Source organism: Epargyreus clarus, unplaced genomic scaffold (genome assembly GCF_041222505.1).
Source record: "Epargyreus clarus isolate Ecla_fem2 unplaced genomic scaffold, WU_Ecla_fem_2.2 ptg000026l, whole genome shotgun sequence".
NCBI lineage: Eukaryota > Metazoa > Arthropoda > Insecta > Lepidoptera > Hesperiidae > Epargyreus > Epargyreus clarus.
This window is the reverse complement of record NW_027332233.1, coordinates 5683943-5704113: the sequence shown is the minus strand read 5'-3', so window position 1 is coordinate 5704113 and position 20171 is coordinate 5683943. Positions and strand designations below refer to the sequence as shown.

The 20171-nt window shown below is 35.7% G+C and overlaps 1 protein-coding gene across 10 annotated transcripts in view; it reads left to right on the top strand.

Moving 5' to 3' along the window:
- CLIP-190 (Cytoplasmic linker protein 190) overlaps window positions 1–20171 on the top strand; it is a 71661-nt gene that overhangs the window by 14571 nt on the left and 36919 nt on the right. For 3 of the 10 annotated variants that reach the window (XM_073088242.1, XM_073088241.1, XM_073088239.1), the window contains exon 1: window positions 8860–9058. The exons of the other annotated variants lie outside the window; for them this stretch is intronic. In XM_073088242.1, the coding sequence (XP_072944343.1) occupies window positions 9028–9058 (31 nt within the window). In that variant the 5' untranslated portion in view covers window positions 8860–9027. Of the gene's footprint in view, window positions 1–8859; window positions 9059–20171 lie in introns of those variants that run through there. 10 annotated transcript variants of the gene reach the window in all.

Genomic DNA, 20171 nt, shown 5'->3' with positions numbered 1-20171 from the left:
AAATCCCCCAGTTTTGTTCTAATCTCTATGAAAATCTGTATTTATATTTTTGGTAGAAAATAATTAAACACTTATTTCATTGTTTTTGGAAAATCAACCCTTATGTTGGTAAAATAAGGGTTGACAGCTTATTTTAAAATTTGCCAATTTGTAAGCCAGCACTACGAAAGTTAGTCATTGCCTTACTGATTAGATATAGTAGAACTTTAATTCTATCGGTTTTGGAAAATCAACCCTTATTTGGGTTAAATAAGGGTCGTAAGTTTGTATGAGAGTCCCCCAGTTTTCACGTAAACTGTATAAAAATCAGTATTTGGGTTTTCGATAGAAAATAATTAATCACCTATTTCATTGTTTTTGGAAAATCATCCCTTAAGGTCGTTAAATGGGGTTGAAATTTTATTTCAAACTCCGTTAATTCGGAAGCAAGGACTATAAAAATTTGCATTTGGTTTTCCTGTTGGAAATAATAGAACATTTTTAACACCATTTATGGAAAATCTACCCTTAAGAAGGTAAAATAGGGGTTGAAAGTTTGTTGGAAAGTCCGCAGATTTTAAAACAAAGTCTATGAAAATTGGTATTCAGCTTTCTGATTGAAAATAATAGAACACCTATTTTACCGTTTTTGGAAAATCAACCCTTAAGTTCGATTAATAGGGAATATAACTTTATTTTAAAATCCGTTAATTTGGAACAAGGATTGTAAAAATAACATTTAGCTTTCTGGTTCGAAATAATAGAGCTTCTTTAACACCGTTTATGGAAAATCTACTGGAAACTTCGTTTCGACGACCGCAGCTTTTTAAACAAATTCTATGAAATTTTTTATTTGGCTGTCTGATTGAAAATAATAGGACACCTATTTGACCGTTTTTGAAAAATTAACCCTTACGGACGTTTAATAGGGGATGGAACTTTACTTTAAAAACCGTTAATTTGGAAACAAAGACTAAAAATGGTAATTGGCTTTCTGGTTGGGAATGATAGAACTTTTTAATACCATTTATAGAAAATCTACCCTTAAGAGGGTATTATAAGGCTAGAAACTTCGATTAGAAGTCCGCAGATTTTGAAGCAAAGTCTATAAAAATTGGTATTTTGCTTTCTGGTTGTAAATAATATCACTTATTTTTCCATTTTTTGAAAATCAACCCTTAAGGTCTTTAAATAGGGATTGGAACTATATTTTATAATCCGTTAATTTGGAAGCAACCACTATGAAAAATTATCATTGGACTCAATGAAGCATCTGAGTCACTGTTTTTTTAGATCAACCCTTAAGACGGCTATAAAAGGGTGTATGCATTATGCCTTTCTGTTTACACATCTGTTTCAGAATTTTTAGCAACTCAACAATCAATCCCATTAGGGTACTATAAGTAAAGAAATTTTCTTTAAAAACCGTTATTGAAGTTACTTCCTTTGGCGTGTCTGGAAAAAGAACAGAGTGCAGAGAAGTTTAGTGTAGGGCGAATTTCCACGGGCCGTCGTAACATATATTTTTAACATGGGAATGTATTGCGCGTGCTGAAGTGCAGAACAGCGGTTTTTTAAGGTTCCGTACCTAAAGGATAAAAACGAAACCCTATTACTAAGACTTCGCTGTCTGTCCGTCTGTCCGTGTGTCACAGGGTTCTATCTCTGGAACCGTAATAGATAAAAATTTGAAATTCTTACAGAGGATACATAACGGTGGCCGCTATAAAAACAAATACTAAAAATTAAAAAAAGTTGAACACAAAAAAGGATCCCCATACAACAAACTGCTATTCGATATTTTTCCAACTGACTTCTGAACCGTTAGAGGTAGACAGTTCAAATTTTCACAATGTGTGTACTTTAATGGCTGCTGCAATATTAAATATTAGACATTTAAAAAAATTTTGGTTGTACGGAACCCTCCAGTTGCGGGCTTGACTTGCACTTGGCCAATTATTAGTAACGCGCAGACCCGCGGGCCACAAGGGAAAGTCGCGGGCCACACACCACCCGTGGGTGTCGGGTTGCCGACCGCTGGTGTTGAATATTAGCTTTCAGAAATTTGCTGATAAAGTATTTATTGTTGCATATGTATATAGGAATGTTTTTGAAATTCTTATAAGGAGGTAAAATAAGTGTTATATGTATATATACGGGAATCTTTTACGTTCGAAGTTAGAAACGTGAAATTTCAGAAAACGTCTATTCAGACAAATACATGACAACGTGGACGGGTGCAAATTACATATATGAAAATGCGTAAGTTTATACAAATTGGCCTATATTTTGGTATACTGATTAGGTACGTCGCAACTACTTGAGACACACTGCGTGTCAACATTTTGTCCTGCCGTGGGGTGTGGTTGGGGTTATGCGTGGATTAGTGATGGTGATGTGGTAGACACATAGTCCTTGGATTAAAATTTTGGGCTAGAACAGGGCTATAGTATCCCTTGCCTGTCGTACGAGACTAGAGGGGGACTTCTGGAGTTGCGGGCGGCGAGAATGGGAGCTCTAACCACTGTATGTAAGGCCCCATATAACATGGACGGTTCCTATGGAATAGTGTAAATAATAATTATTGTATCCTACATGAAACTTATATTTTAAAGAAAGTTTAATTACAGTCCAGTAATTAGAGTTTCAAAAATCTTTGAAGTTGTAGAAATGTTTTGAGAAATCTCAAAGGTAAGTGAAGTCTACCAATTCGCACTTGGCCAGCGCGGTGGACTATGGCCTAATCCTTCTCATTATGAGCGTGCCCAGCAGTGGGACAGTAATGGGTTGATGATGAATTAGAGTTTAAGTGTATGTTTCTGAAGAAAGCTTGACCAATTTAGGTACACAGTGACGAAAAAAAAGCTTTTATAAATTAAATATTAATGCTACTTTATCGTTAAAATTGTTACAGGTACAAATTTACGATTACAGTTATTTGTATGTCATATCATATTTTTTTACGCGGGCGAAGCCGCGGGTTCTGCTAGTGTAAACATAATTTAGTCACTCTGAATACCTATTATTCCGTTTTAAAAACAGTGACACCTTTGATAAGTAAAATCGAAAGATACTTCACCGCCTTGAAATTGGAGAATGCCACAAAAGGCAGAGTAGTCAGGTATGTTTTGAATAATTGACAAATAAAAACATTTTTAGAGATAATGTACGTATAAATAACGAATACTATGTAATTAATGCAATAAATAAATAAATATCTCAAACATTATAGGGACATTTTAGCACGGAGACGTGGTAAAACGTTATTTTCGCAACAATTTCAATTCTCAAAACTGGTTACACTTTTTTGTAAGGATCTATCTATGTATTTTACTCATCTGATCCCTGAATACCTATTATTCCGTTTTAAAAACAGTGTCACCATGAAATATCTCGAAGCACTGAGAAAACTGTAGCGTCGTCGGTAAACTCAAGGTTGCTGTTGCATTATTAATGTCGGGCTAGTGATATCACTCACATATTTAAAATTATGTATGTGCGCGTGACCATCGGGATTGAATTCGCAAGCTAAAGAAATATCATATACTCACTTTTTTGTAGGACTGCGAAAAAATGACCATTTTGTATTGCCACCGTGTTTTCGTAAATTCATTGGTACTTTTCCACAAAATATTCAATAAGAGTTTTCTCGTATTGAAATTAAATCTTCCCCCATTTTAAGTCGATATAGGCTAGGTATTACCGACTATCGGTATACTCGTATGTGCATGCAGGTTTTGAAAATTTGAAAATGTCTACCTACCAGAATTTGACAATTTTTCATCTGTATTAGATATTATTAAGGGGCGTATTATAAAGCTAATAATATTTTTATAAAGATTGGAGCCTCATCTAATAAATTCGTCCGTTTCGTAAAAGTCATGCTATTTTGGTGCAATGCATGCCTTTAGCATTTATAATGAGCCCTCTCTAACACTATGTGTAATCACAACGTACTATATGTAATATTAATATACATCCGTGTATATAACCCATTCTTTCACCGGACACGGTGCAGGTGATCTGATATTCCTGTAACTGGAGTCGGTTGAAATCATTAGTGGAAAGTGTTCCGGCCTGCCGCCCTCGGCGCACGTGTGGAAACTTATACCTTTCAGATATGAATCTTATACTATCGTATTGCTACTATAATACATCTAGCTTAAGCATAACCTAAAGGTGCATGAAAGCTGCAGTCTTGATAAATGTTTATCAATAAAAAGAAGAGATAGAGCGCTGTGACAGACGGACAGACAGCGGAGCCGTTTGTACTCCTTGAGTATGGGACCCTAAAAACGACGGCTTAAAAATATGTTACGCAATTTAGAAGAATTTAACGTACTTTATGCGTAAAAATCTGTCAATTCGTATGGGCTGTAGGGCGCGCCAAGGAGTAAGAATCTGTAAAAACATTACTCTCTGCAATCAATCTAGTCTGTGCGTCGGCGTATCTTCCAATATTTATGCATTGTGTGCGGTAATCACAGAGAATTCTATTTATATAGTACTCCAATGATCGGTAGGTAAACATAAGTCCAACTCGGCGAGTGTACGTGACTTTGGCCGAAGCATTACCGCCGGGGAGTTACACACCGGTGCACAGCAGTCAAAACAAACAGCGAAACAACCGAACCAATCTCACGGTAACGCGATATCTTAATTTCGGCTGCGCTTGTCAAGTATTGACTTATGACGTGCTAAGGAACAATCGTGCCGTGTCGTAAGTCGTAAAGCTCCCAACTACGACGAAAACAATAAACCTGCTTTATTTGCACATTTATCTACGTGTATTGACTTTATTATTTGCTCATACGTGATACCATTTTGTTAACTCCTTTTATGTATTGTTTTCGAGTGAAGTAAAAGGAAAATCTGAAATGTATTTGATATAAGGCTTCCCTCTACTGTGTTTACAATTCGCTTCACAAGCCTAGCGCCTGCGCCTTGGGGTTGTGAAAGGAGATTAAACTTTATCCGCTTGACGGCGTCGCCAACATCCCCCTTCTGATTTATCCGTCTCGACGCGAAAACATTTCCACTTACCTGTACAATTATATACTTGTCTATTACTTTTTGTACTTTACTTCCTGGGTGGGAAGATCATTCGACACTTCAGTAAAGGACATTAAAATATTGTTGCATCATTGGTCGTCCAAATAAATTTATTATGTTCCTCTTCATACCACGTAATTTTTATTCCAAAAATTAACATTGGTAGATTAGTAGAAGAACCATAAAATTTTAAAACCATGTAAACAAATTTCTCTAACTTTGAACATTTGATGTTACTTAAATATAGTAGTAGAGTAGTTATAGATAATGACTCACTTGCTTTAACATAATTATGTCTGTAATCGACAAATAACATTAATTTAAACAGTATTTAAAATGTCCCTATCTGTAAACGGAAAGAGCAAAAAAAAATAACCCAAACCGACGTAAAGTATTCGCTAACCAGAATTCCAATCGCATTCTGTCATATGTTAAACAGGTTTTCTAAATTTGTTCGAAGGAAATTGCATCAATTTAACGACATAGGCAATCTTATACGTAAGCGACAAGAACTGGTCTTGGTAATTATTGTTTGGTTTCTGGTTTAAGAATGTTCTAATATTTATTTTGATAACCACTTATGTTTATATTGACGCGTCAATCTAATTGACGTAATAAAAAGCCTTATTTTTATAGATTTCCCAATATCAAAAGCACAAACTTGTATAACAGGTCTGTAATCAAAAGTCTCTGATTAACTCAAGTACCTACCTAATTGTCTTTTTCGATTTTGTTCTGTTGCATGCACCTTTGCAAAATTGCTTTCTTAAACTTTGTTCTTCTCGATCTCTTAGAACTGAAATAAAATTCGTGCTACTCATCTTATAGCAAAAAACATTCCTGCTGTGGCCAAAATACATAGAAGGTATATTGTTAAGGAAATTTTCTGAAATTCTTAGAAAAATTAAGCAGGAATAATTTGAACCTGTACTAAATCCGAGTGTATTAAGTTACCTTTTTATATGGAACAATTGAATCTTAGATTTGCTCTTCTGATCTGAAAGCACGAACGACTACGTGCCTTCCGCCGTAAACTCGGCCATGACTCAAGGAATGTTTGGATTTCAATCTATCGGTCACTGCTCCGCCGGGTTATACCAGCTATTCCAATAATTCATAATTAACATCTAACTCTGTCAACGTTATATCAACTAAGCTTTGTTTTCGTAATCTCAATGAAGGAGCTCGTGTGTTATCGTCTTTAAATAATACGATGATTGTAGGAGAAAGCATTTGGATGATATAAGGTTACTGTTATGGAATTTAAGATGATGTCAACGTCGATACCTCAATGGAACTAATATTGAAATTAGTCATTCCTATGTACAGTAATATATGTTATTGATGCAAATCTTTGGCCATAAATGACTAAATCAAGTGACACTTTATGGAAATGCGAAAGTTCTGTTCTGTATTTCAAATTAAGATGTTTTTTTAAATGATATTATGATATTATAATCGATAGAAATGTGATGACTAATATTAGTACGATATCCTTTTCTATTGGTTATGTAACGTGTTATATGGAAGTCGTCGTCTAAAAAAGGAGACTTCTTTTTATAGCAATGAATGCCACAATCTGCTACAAAGTATGTTATTACATATCGGTGATAAAGCACCGTTTCCAATTACACAGTATGAACTTACGAGGACTATTGAAAGACGCCTGAATAGACTTGTTAGACTTAAAGAGAGCGTAAAGCTACTCCTTTGAAAATACGAAGAGAATTCCCTACACAAATCAGCTGACGTCTTACTTTTTGATGTAACTTTTTCTTTGTATCCGTGTGCACCAAATGATTGTAATAACAGTTTCTTTGAAGTCTTAATTTAAAGTTATAATCAGCATTACGGTGAAAGGAGTTATGAACTTTATTGTGTATTACATCGTTGCGTAACCTTATTTGATCGTTCCGAATCAATCTGCTGGCACCGAATTTATTTTGTGATAGTAAATTGCCTTTTGTTAGTTTAATTATTGTAAAGTACGGTGAAAGCTTCGAGTTCTGTACTTGGACACTCAATTTGTCTTTGCAGATAAGCACAATAGAGCTTACTCCACTCTGTGCTTACAAAGATGGATGCCCAATGCGATTCGATTTAGTTGGTCTTAAGATATCTCGACCTATTCTCGCTTTCTTTGACCTGTTAGAAACCGTTCATCGGCCGACCGTCACAGCTTCCATTGCTCGAAATAGAAATGTATTGAAATTCATTTTCACAATACCAAAGTCATTTGTATTCTTTATTTAACACTACATTTCTGTACATACATTTTTACGCAGACTTCAAGTCTGCACATTAGTTAAGCAATGAAAATATAGCGTTCTTTGCAAAGTAAATAAAACTGAAATAATTTCGAAATCAGTCTTAAATGAAATTAATGGATCATTTAAGGTTTTATTTTGCATTTAATGGTAATTAGAATTAGAGACATCAAGTCTCTGAACATGAATGTGTTTTTCCAAAAAAAGTTATCATTTCTTTAAAAAAAAAGTCGTAAATAATGAAATCGTGAAGATAAGCGGCATAGCTTAATTCTCAGAGATAAAACATACTGCGAACTAAACGTGAATGATAAGTAGAGTATGCTGTTATCTGTGCGTTGATAATGCCTTATCGTTGATATTTATGTGGATCTAAATAAACGTTTGGGTCAGTGCTCGTGAGTGCTTTAGTGCCTTTTGAGATTGCATACGGATCTCTCGGTTTTGTAACACCGGGCACGCTACATACGTTATTGATGTTACAGTACAATACAGTACAGTACATTGCGTACCATTTAAATGTAATATTACAACGTTGCTAAACTTACGAACCGGTTGTATTGCTTCAAACAATGAATTTGTATTGTTTGCGTAAATAATACCATCAATATTGATAAGTGATTGAATGAAGTTTCAAAATATTACGTCAAGTTCATTTCATTATACTGTGACAATAATTGTAAAAACAATATTATCATAAGCCTTCGCTTGGTTTCAGAAGTTGGAATTAAAAGAAAATACATTTGAAAATATGGAATTTTATTCTTCAGAACAGAAATTATTTTAAAAATTATTTGCCCACCAGGCTCTACTGGGTACGGGTTTCCTCTTAGAATGTGAAGGGTGAATATGTTAATATTAATGATGCTTACTTAAAAACCGCTGGATTGTAGGCACTCCTTCCCTTAAAATCAGTTAGGGGTACATTTTTATGTTCAGGCTCTAATTGCACTGTGACTTTCAATTTCAGAGAAAAATACTTGACAGGGAGAAAATTACGAATTTTAAAAATAAATCATACCAATTAAAACCTTTGACACTCGCAACACAAACGATAGAGCGTCCTTTCCTAGGCGCTAGTGGATTAAATTTCCAATTTCGCTTGAAACGTCTGGTTTCATAGCTAATTTCGCATTCCGAGTTTCCGCCCCAGAGCAGGGGCGGCGGGCGGTCGGCCCAACAAAAACAGAAGTGTCGTATCAGTACCCTTACCATGAGTTTTTACGTGTCGACAAATATGACTGTTTTGGTATTTGTTTACGTATTTGCCCATCAAATTCCAATCAGCGCTCCTAGCGGGTTGTATCAGAACTATAGTGTCAGTAACGTAACATTAAATGTCTAAATTGACAAAATGACGCTATATGTTTTATCTCTATTTCTTGCGAACATGTGAGGCAGACAAAAAGACTTGAACACTTATTGTTACGTTTACTCAGTCTACTGAAGCAAACGGAACAGAATAATGGATTGAAAAAACGTAACGTAAAATTGTAGGATGTTTTGAAAACTCATGGTAAGGGTGCGGACGGCGCGGCTCGGAGTGAGTTGTACGCGACGACGGCTCCGCGGCCGGCAGTGCACATCCAACCAGCGACCGAACCGCGCGTACTGTTACGTTGCCTTTCCGAAGATACAACGACAATTATAACAATCGAAAATACAATAACGAAGAAAGCGTGCAGCGTCAAACCCTACAGTATTTCAATAGAGTTTTTGAGTTCAAAAGATGCCGGTCGAAACGAAAATAAGCTTTTCCGGTAAGTGGGTTCTTAACTTAATTGATTATACGTGCTTAATTAGGTTTTATAAATTTGTGACAATTTAGGTATAGATAGGTACTACACGACCTATTTTCTTTTCATTCAAATATGCGGTCACGTTGATGAACGTTTAAATTCGCCACATCCTAATAACATTTACGCATTTGGGACAGGAACTTCAAATGTAGAGTGGGACAAAATTCAGGACTTAATTTTTTCTTCTTTTAATTTAATGTGAATTATTTAGTTTGTATTTATTTTACGATTATATAAGTGTTCTCTCCTACACATACAATGTTCATAACTTACTTCTTAAGTAACCAACTTACTGGCGTTTACTAATAATGCTAATGAAGACTTGCTAAACATTAAGACTTGGGAACAATACCTAGATTAAAACAAAACAGTACTTAGGAACGTTGGCAATAATGTTGTGCACAGAAAGGCTTTTAGCCTCTTACAATAACAAATTGAGACATTAGATAATAGTATGTAATTATTCTTGTCCTAAACTGCGACCACGTATGCATGTAATTCGCTGGAACCTTTGATTAATGTCATAGAATAATCCTACGCTAGGTAGCTTGCCACTAAATAGTCTGTCATTTGCACTTCATTAACACAATTACAGTTATTTATCTAATAACATGCCTACAGCCTACTATGTATATCGTGTTCTTCTTATGGTCAACGAAACAAATTTGTCATAGCTTACCCTGATCGATGATATAATATTGTTGCATCGTGAATAAAAACAAGAAATGTAAACCACTAGATGAGTTCAAATTGCGGTTAACGATATTGTACCACTTGATTCAACTCGTCAATTCTTACAATTTAGTTAATATAAATAATAAATACGTTTATTTTTAGACTACGTCAGGTGGCAAAAAATAGCAATGATTCTAAACCTTCATCGTCGACTACTTGGTCAACTTAATGAACGTCTTTTAATTAATTAATCTGCCCTTGCCCGTAACGAGCGGCCAATGAGTTCTCGACAAGCGACAATCGCTCAACTTTTGCCTTATATTGTATAGGATCTTTGAATTCCAATCTGCTTATTCTAAATCGTGACTTACGGACACAAATTGAAATATCTATGTTAGTGACGCGTTATACAAGACCGCGGTATCGCTAGAATGTTCTACAATTTGAATAACAATACTTGTTTACTTGTAGTTCGTGGATAGTATACATGACTTAATCTGCCGCATAGCAGCAATGCACGTGTTTGAAAGACTAAAATATGTGTTTGTTCAGTTTGTTTCACTTAGTGCTTGTCACCTCAATTCTCGTAATTAACGTAATCGCTTTTCTCCTAAGATTAATTCTATTTATTTATTTATTACTTTTTTCTCTTGAAGAAATTCATTTATATCTGAGTAAACTCAAGAATTAGGTACTCTTGATTATTTCAAATGACAAGCAAGGTAATAACATTATATACTTTGTCATAATTTTGTCATTTATAATGTTCTTAAGAACAAGTCTTATTTGTCATACTTTGCCCATTGGCAAAATTATCATATTAGATCTAACAATGATACTAATATAATTTAGGTAATAAACAACAAGAGGATTGTAAGGCGTTGAAATACTTCGCATTTGACTTGAGCTATTTTCTCAGTGGAAACTTAAATGGCCCGCGCGTGCCTCTTAGCTTTTACTTAGAAAATCATTAATCAACGTCGTAATAGCTACAGTTTCGTAACATTTTAGATATTTATAAGCCGAGACTGTATCGGCCGGCGTCGTGAGGTGTCCCACCCCCCGGGGACCACCCCTAACTAAACCTACCAATGTAGATACCAACAATGTGTAGAATCCACTCTCTCGCTGTTTTAATAGCATTAATGAGAATAACTTGTGTGAAGTAATCTTCGCTTTCTTGCAGACTGGTTTCATTGACGTTTTTGTCACATAAATAAAGTACATTAGTTACATTGCATTACGATTATTAAAGCTCGTCGTAATTCTGCCCGCGATCATTAGTAGTTTCCATTGCCATACCCGTTTGAGCTCTCTCATGAATTTTAAAGGTTTAGCGACACAACGAGTAAGAGTGGCTATTAGTCATATCGATCCTTGTTTTAGGTAGGGTCGCTATCAGTTTTCCAAGCGCCATTATTGCGAGCAGTTCGCCGTGACCCTGCTCGCTAGTCTAGTGCACTTATAATGCTCACTCGGTGTAATGTCTACCACAGCCAGCCAGCGCCATTAGCGGTGCCCAACACACTTAACCTTGTTTGGCTTACCGTCATGTCATGCCGCATAACCGTAACCGTAACTGCATCCTAACCTTGCGGGACCTCAACCAGAAAAGAACAATACTGCTAGGCAATATGCATACGACGATTATGTCGATGCGTTTGCGCAAATGACCGTAGCGAAGGGATTGAAAAACCGCTCGACTAAACACTGACGCTTCATTTATATTAAAAGTAAGATTATTCATTTTCTTTCTAATTATTATTTATAGCAGGGTTATCATCAAATAATGATAGCTTATAAATAACATTTTCATTCATCGATTGGCTTTTCGTAGGCGGTTTAGATCGCACGTGTGGTAAAAAATCTTTAAATTTAGCTTCATTTAATATAATATAGCTTTCTAACAATTAAATTACGTTGACTACACTACTCTATTACGTTTATAGTATAAAATAGATAGACTCCTCTTTATAATATTAATATTATTATAATAAATTTACTGAAGCCTTTAGCTCTTCGCTTAATAGCATCATGATTAGTTGATTAAGTTTGTATTACGAATGAGGCATTTGCATGCAACATTAAATACCGCAGTATAATATTGATTAGTTTCCCCGCGTAAATAGGTCGTTACTGCCTCATATTCCATTTTAATATCAAACGTTACGCGCATTTTTTGGCGTTTTGCAATATAGGCCGTACATATTTTGGCAAGTGGCTTATCGTAGAAGCTGTTGGCCTAAAATTTTGCAGCAATTAAACGTTATAACCGCAATTTGGAAGTGTAGTTAATGATATGTGTATTCAGACAAGTAGTTAATGATATATGTACAAGTAAATTCGTTCTGTTTATGTCAAATTCCCTAACTTATCTGACACACAATTTTGGTAGCATGCTACCCTACCGTTTGTCAGCGAATCTAAGTCGGTAGCAGTTACTTATCAATGTCATTAGCTAAAAATACATTTCGTAATAAGTAAGGTTACATGCGCTTCGTTTCATAACTTGACGTCATGTTTTTCTAGACTTGTTTACACGTTGCTATTCCGGCAGCAGGCATTGGTAGTTGTAACATTAAAGCCGCGATAAAATCACTTAACAGCCCATCGAAGGTCAAGTTTAAAGCAAGTTGAAACCTTCAAAACTTTTCATTGTACACCGAACGCGCTCAGATTACTTAACTAACGAAAGAGGTATTATGGTAGGTATTGTAATTAGGAAAGATGACAGCAGAAATCTCAAGGTGACACCGCGACACGGCGGGCAGAAAAGCGAAACGTGTCGCCGAAGTTCCTGCACATTTAATATTTACGTTTGAACTGACGGTTTCCTGTCTCTTATCCTTATCGGAGATGCGTTATCCGAGTCGGAATTGCTCAATTACGCGACTTGGCATTGTTGTCGGCCAGCCGTGGCGAAACTGCAGAACAGGTGTAACCTGCGAGCGCTTTACGTGACTGCCTTGCGTGATGAATCGATGCATCGTCTGTCACATCAATCGACGCTCATTATACATGTCGGCGGACAATTATCTTAAGCGATACCCATAGTATAATGTTCCCGCGTCTAACAATGCCCGATCAAAATATTTATAACTCCTACTGATGTTGTCGCCACAATAAATTAATCACAGCGCCACCTTGGACTCAGGCATCGATTTCATACAGTGTAGTGACAGCAGTTCTTTCCGAGCGTATCGAACCGAACCAAATATGTATGTCTCAGTGATCAATAGTGAATCAGTGGCTCATTTTACATTCGATTTTTATTATAAAATGAGATGTTTTTATACTCATTCCAGCAGAGTGCCCTCCCGGAGGTAATTTGTAACGAGCTGCAGTTTTTACACGTTGGTTCGTTAAGAATTCTCTCAGGAAATGCAAAGTTTTTGTAGGATTCAATTTATATTGTGCAAAGACGTACCTTATAAGCACGCACGCCCTCTAATAGTGTACACAAATTGAAATTATTACATGCTACAATTTTATGAGTGATTATACATGTATGTAATTAGTATTTAGTATATCTAAATAATGATAACAAAGGTATATTTATAAGATAAATGGATAAATAACATTAGTCACACTAATTACGTCATAATTATACAATTGCCATAATGTACGTTGACGTGAGCTCAAACTTTTTGCGATCGGCGCCACGTCGTGTCCTTAAAAACTTGTTTTTGTGATTAAATCGCATAGTTATAGACCTACGTTCGCGCTTGTTATTTTTTTCGTCCCGCTTCTATTAATAAATCCATATAAAGTTTCACGGGTTCAAACGAAAATTTATCAGTGTCACAATACCTGTTTTGTAGTCAATCCAAACCGTCTTTCAGTGTCGTTTGTGCAAGTCTGAGATAAGCTCCACTTTACATATTTATCATTCAAGACAAACCGCTGAAGTACTAGAAACTTCGAGGCGAAGTTATTCTAAGGTGAATATTAGAATCTCATGTATTTTTCAAGCAAAAAAATTGGCTAACTTGTCAGAAAAACAAGTATTTTGCGCAGTAGACGGCAAACATCATAGCATATGCGATGTGTTTAGTTTTACAATTGACACGTCCTTTTACGAATAAACTTTGATCGATGATGTCTTCAGATGATAGCAGTTTTTAATGATCCGTCGCCATTTATAATAGTAGTGTTACACGATTACGTAAAGCCCAAGGTAGAAATAACTTTATTTATTGAAGTTTAAAATATATATTACTGTAGACCGAAAATAAGCTTTATCGGTTGTCTTTTCAAATTTACTGTTGAAAATCTGGATGTGAGCCAAATATGGTATGCCATCTATAGAGCACCGGGTTTATACAACACTTTATACACTTTTATGTTATTTATTACCGTCTGCACTGACGCCGGCTTGTCTAGACCATGCTTTATTGAATATGCCCTATGACCCGCCCATTTACCGTACACTAGTTCCGTACTTTGTCATTGCTACTTTATATCATGCATGCAATTGTAATTATATTAACTGCCAGTTAGGTCCGTGAACGCCGCTTAACCAAGCCACGATATACGTGCAAAGCAATTCTATTTTAATAATTAATAAGCCTTCGCAGAATGGACGTAGGGTTTTCTGTCGGGTTGAAGAATTATAAGTTAACATTTAATTTCCTGACATTTATTTTTTTTAACTTCATAGCATTTTATATTTCGCTTTAAGTTACATTTCCGTTAGCTATGATAACCGTCATAACCGATAAATTAATGGAATATATAATTTTTGCATTAGCAATTTATTTTTGTAAATTTTTCCTTACTAAAGGTTGCCTAGAGGACAAAATTTGAATATACCCATTATTGATAAGTCTTTTCGATAAACACCGACTGTTTTTCCTTGTCCTATTTGTAAGTATGTAGTTGTATTAATATTTACATTTTTTGTTTTATATAGTATCTATCCTATACTTACATATTTATCTACACATAAATAGCACACCCGTTAATACCTATATGTTAAAATTGAAACGATTACCGAGTGCCAGCTTGCATATCTGATTTTCATAACGGATTTGCTTTGATTTATTATCTAGTAGTCTTAGCAATAGTTTATCTAGGTCTAGGGAGCATACAGGAAATTAGTTTAGTTTGCCCCATTATGAGCAGATGCTTTCGGATGAAACTCCTAATCACGCCATTATGCTTTTTCCATTTATTTACTAAAATAAAATCCATATTCTAACTTTTAACGAAATCTTTCGGGCCTCGGTGACATCGCAATCTATCCATGAAGAAACCACCTTAATTTATTGTTTACAATATTTCCTAATAAACATTTTTATACCTAATGTCAACGACGACTAGCTTTACATAAAACAAACGATTCACATGAGACGTGTAAACATTGTAGGCAAACAGATCTAAGTTATGACTGATAACATGCCTAAGCCGACCAAATATAAAGGTACAATACCATAAATGCCTACGTCTGGTTTACATTGTTTTAAATGTGTGAATCCCAATGTTTTAGGTGTCGTTACGCATCGCGAATTTATTTATACACAGCGAGATGTAAAGGAAAGGACGTTGCTAATACCTTTATATTATTATTTTTCCCCTTATCTTCGCGGTCAATTCTAAGTTGATTCAGTGGGTTTTCCTTCATACGAACTCGTATAAGCTCATCATTATCATACAGGATATGAGTAACTTTTTGAAAGTTGCAGGGCAAAATCTTCTTTCTGTCGAATTCGGTAAAGAAGTCGCAGGTCGTGGGCTCCAACCGCCCTGTGAAAATAGATCGAAGAAAAAAATCTTCGCCCTCCCTCTCAAAATGCGCACATCGCACCCTAAATATTGACCTGTACAATACTCGTATAACATGTAAGATCTTTGAGCAAGCTACGTAAACGCTACCTAGAAAAGACTCTTCCTATAATTATTGTACATTTGTATATGTGCAAAAATGTTAAGTATTATGTACGGTAGACACACGTAATAACATTCTTATAGATGTCAATAAAAAAGGCATTCGGAGTACGACAATTATGTGATTTATTGTACCTACTCTATCTTTGTTTGTGGTTTTTATGAAATAGTTTTCCTCTTATAGTGTTTAATATTTTATTGTGTGTTTGATGACGAAGTTTGTGTTTTTTTACATTTAAAACAATAATTATGTGTCGTTCTAGTAGAATCCGGCAAATGTTGTCCTACATGTGTAAGATTGTAATATGTATCTAATAAGTGTATTACTACCTCTAAGGAAAAAGATTGAACGCCTCAGATAAGTATGTCTCCCTTACCACACCTTTCAAACTGGAACACAATAGCGCTTAATACTACTGTTATTGGGCAGAAATAAGTATGGCGGTGTGGCCTCCGGAGTCAAACCACAGAGTATTCTACCACCTTAGATATTAATATATACGAATTTGAAGGTGGCGGAACCCCTTGTGGTTCGACTCCGGCGGCACCAGCGCCACACCTATGTCTACCTAATAACAGCAGTGTTAGCTACTGTGTTCCGTTTTGAAGGGTGTAGTAAGAGAGACAGAATTTTCCGAGGCGTTCCAGCTTAGTCCTCAGGGGTAGCGGCGCATCTGTGGCCGACCTCAGGTAGGAATATTTAATCCTATCCGGGGTTGATTACTGATTTTCATGGACAACAGTAGCCATTTACCATCAGGTGGACTGTATGCTCGTCTGCTACTTCTATATTAAAAAAAAAACGATGTGGAGATATAACATGGCGAAATGTATGAAACGGACCCGGATCTAAAGTTGCGTGTTTGTTGGCAATGTTATTGAAGCGGCACGAGATGCACAGATGTGAAATCTGATAGATAATAGATATTTTACATTTCACACTTCCGATTGATTTTCTTGTATTCGTATAAACGTTTCATATTATACCAAAAAGTTATAGAAATATATTTTGTTACGTTAAACTAGTTATAGATCAAAATGACGCATGTAAAGCAACCTCTAAAATAGTGTGATTTCCTATTTTGCAACTACCTCTTCACAGTCACACAGTGGTGATTCAAAGTAAATTATATATTTTTTATGTAATAATAAGTTATACTTTAGGATAAATATGTTTCAAATTATTTTTTCTTAAAAATTGTAATTATTTACTTACAATCGCAAATAAGACACATTTTTTTAACTTTTATACTGAATTTCAAAATCTGACTAACATAGGTACAATTTTAATAAACATTAAATAAGATATTTATTCTGTAACGTAGGATAAACATCGCGAAATAAAGAAAAAACACCCATCAAAATTGCGTACTCTTGTTGTTCCGTAAGAAATGTATCCGAATATCTACCTACATTTCCCAGCGCTACCCTGAGTGGGTGTGACGTAGCTTGTTTGTGCCCATCCACTATAAGTTAATCTTAAGAGGGATGACGTCCTCGCTACGGAGAATCGTGACCTCCTCTACTGAAGATTTTTGCTTTGACTTGAAGAGTTGAAGCGGTCGCATTGCGTAATACGAGTAGCAAGATTATGTGATTGTGTTTTTTTTTATAAAACTGAAGTAGCAAAAAGTTGACCACAAATGCATGAGGAGTTGAGGACTAACTTGGAATACCTCGTGTTCTCTACCTACACTACCATATACACTGTTATAAGACAGCGATATGTGTCACAGCAATTTCTAGAATACAGTTGGTAGCATTGCAATGGAAGGGTGTAGATGCTGGCTGACGAGATTAGACTAGATGGCGACCGTCCACAAAAGTGGCATCGCATCACGTGATGCGTTGCCACTTTCTACACAGATGTATTGAACTAGTTTTATATAAAGTTGGTTACAGATGTTCATGGTTACTGGTCACTTAACATCAAATGAACACCAAGCTCGTTTATTTTGTGTTTGCAAGAAGTGTAGTAGGGCAGAATAGAGAAGAATAGAGGGTTCTGTAAATTTCCCCCCAATCAAAGCTGAAAATAACACCCAAAAATAATTCCACCCTTTAATTTCTTCCAAACTAACTTGAAGTGTAAAGTAATTACTAATTTGATTACAAACAAAAGTGCACACGGTTTCACTCAAGACTTCCTTATTTATTGCTCAGCGCAGAGGCGTTAACTTAAATACAACCAACTGTTTATACAGGTTCACCTTAACATAAATTAATAAACGTTTATACAATAATAGCCCGCCTTCGCGTTTATTTTAATTTGTCGAATATCGAGTGATAAAATGTACATGATTATGTATTGAACGGTTCGATCCGTTTACATTATTCACAAGTAGGTACACATTGCTTATGCATGCACCATTTTCTTTCAGTACATTGACTTTAACTTAAGGTCTTTGTACATTATGAGTTTTTGCGATGCGATCGCCTGCGTTGGAAACCCGGCGAAGTTGGAAAACACGTTGTCCATACATATTTTATGATATACCACCCCTCTTTATCATGTCAGTGACAAGCGGGATTTAAAAGGTTTTGATGCAGCCCTACTATTACGCCTATTTCTGGCATATCTCAGCAGTGTAGCGCAGATATTTTCTAGTTTTAAAAGTATGGTAGACTAATCTAATCTTCTCTTAAGGATTAAGTGTCTAGGGTTTCCTTAATTTTAGAAACAGACTTATATCATTTCGGTCCTATTTGAAGTATATTTATGGACAATATGGAATACAGAACATTAAGTGGACTGCGTTGCAGTTTTCTACTTATTTTTTTTATTTATTTAAATATAAATTTTAAATATGTGCATTACCCTGGTACTTCCGATATTCAGCACTGTTCTAAGAACGCTCATTTTGAAGTTCACCTATCTTAAAGTATTTTCTATTTGTAGACGGGGAATGACTCTAAGCCATTGCGATTGCATCGCGTTTATCGCTACAAAAAGCCATCGTAGAGTAACATGTAGAGCTTATGATTGCTGTGCATAAAACAAACAATGTGAAATATAGTTTATAGGACTGTTTATGACCAATTGTTAGTGGACGCCATACGACTCGCATTACTTTTGTTAGTGTTATAGTTAAATGGTGTAAAACCCCATACGACATCATCTCAGTCGCAGTAAATCATTACGGAGTTAGATCATTTATCTCTATACAAAAAATACTTCTTTAAATATTTCAGAAATGACTACAATTGTCAACGGCGTCATAGCTTACAACGAAATGTAAATTTTTGATAGACATAGGTTTTTCAGCACGTTAAAAACATTATTTTCAATGGACTAATCTGCATATTTCCAAGGATGTTAAACACCGTAAAACCATGGTTTCACTATAATACCTTTTATCTTATGTTACTATATTCTCTTATCTAATCTGTTTGCAATCCGCCCGTGAACGATGTAGTACGACTGAAGTAATGGGTTCGTGATACTTCGATTTACAGAGTTGTTATTGTGATTTGTATGACAAATAGATGAATGTATATTTGCTGTCGGTCTTATATACTATGAAATATTCCATGAATAGAAACGAATGGCCTTAAGGGATATACTTATATATTGTTGTTTGAAGTAAGCCCTTACGCCCTCTTCTAACAAGAGGCATTTCAAATTAGGCATTAGAATTAATTAGGGCGATGCCATCTATGTCCAACTTAAGATAACTCCTGCTCTTCCTGTTACAATTCTGTTTGATTTATAGATTTCAAAGGGTGTCAGTGACCATGAAACATCAGGTGGCTTGCATACCTATTCGTTACACTATTTAAACAAAACATTATGGTAGAGGCGGCATTCAGGTGCGACAACGTGAATTGCTCTATTGACTATACCTTACGTCATTGTGGCTTTAAGCATTCGCAAGTTCAAGGCGATTTGCTGTTTGGGAATTCCAACGTGATATTTGTTTTAAAATATTCTTCATAAACATAACTATTTTATTCCGAAGTGTGATTCAGTTAACCTTGTCACAATAAATGATACCCTCTCGTTGGCCTAGTTATCGACGACTCATTGTCCGGTTGCATTTAGCAGCGGGACTTTTTCAATTCTCATTACATCACCCGGTGACACAGATCATGTGATGAAGAAATTGTTCATCCAATTGACAATTTTAGTGTAATCAATTCAATCTGCGATGTCTCCAAATCATTCGAGACGTTTACAATAAACAAATGGATAATCAGACACGGCTAACTTAGGTTGCATCGATAGTTCGATACACTTCGTAATCAGCACATAGCGCAACTCTAACACTTTCCTGTTTTGCGACAGTCGTGCCGAGGCGTACTGTTTTTATAGCAACAAGTGGCGATTTTGTAAAGTTGACACGCCAAACAGGTATGAGCATGTTGTCGTCACGCTTGTCACTTTTATCCGTCGTATGTAGTATGTACACAGATGGTGGGGCCCTCGCCTCGGCTATTTACGTACATATCCCATCCTGTATGTGGCAAGAGCACCTGAGTCACCGTGCTCACGTACTTGCAACATCACTTCAGC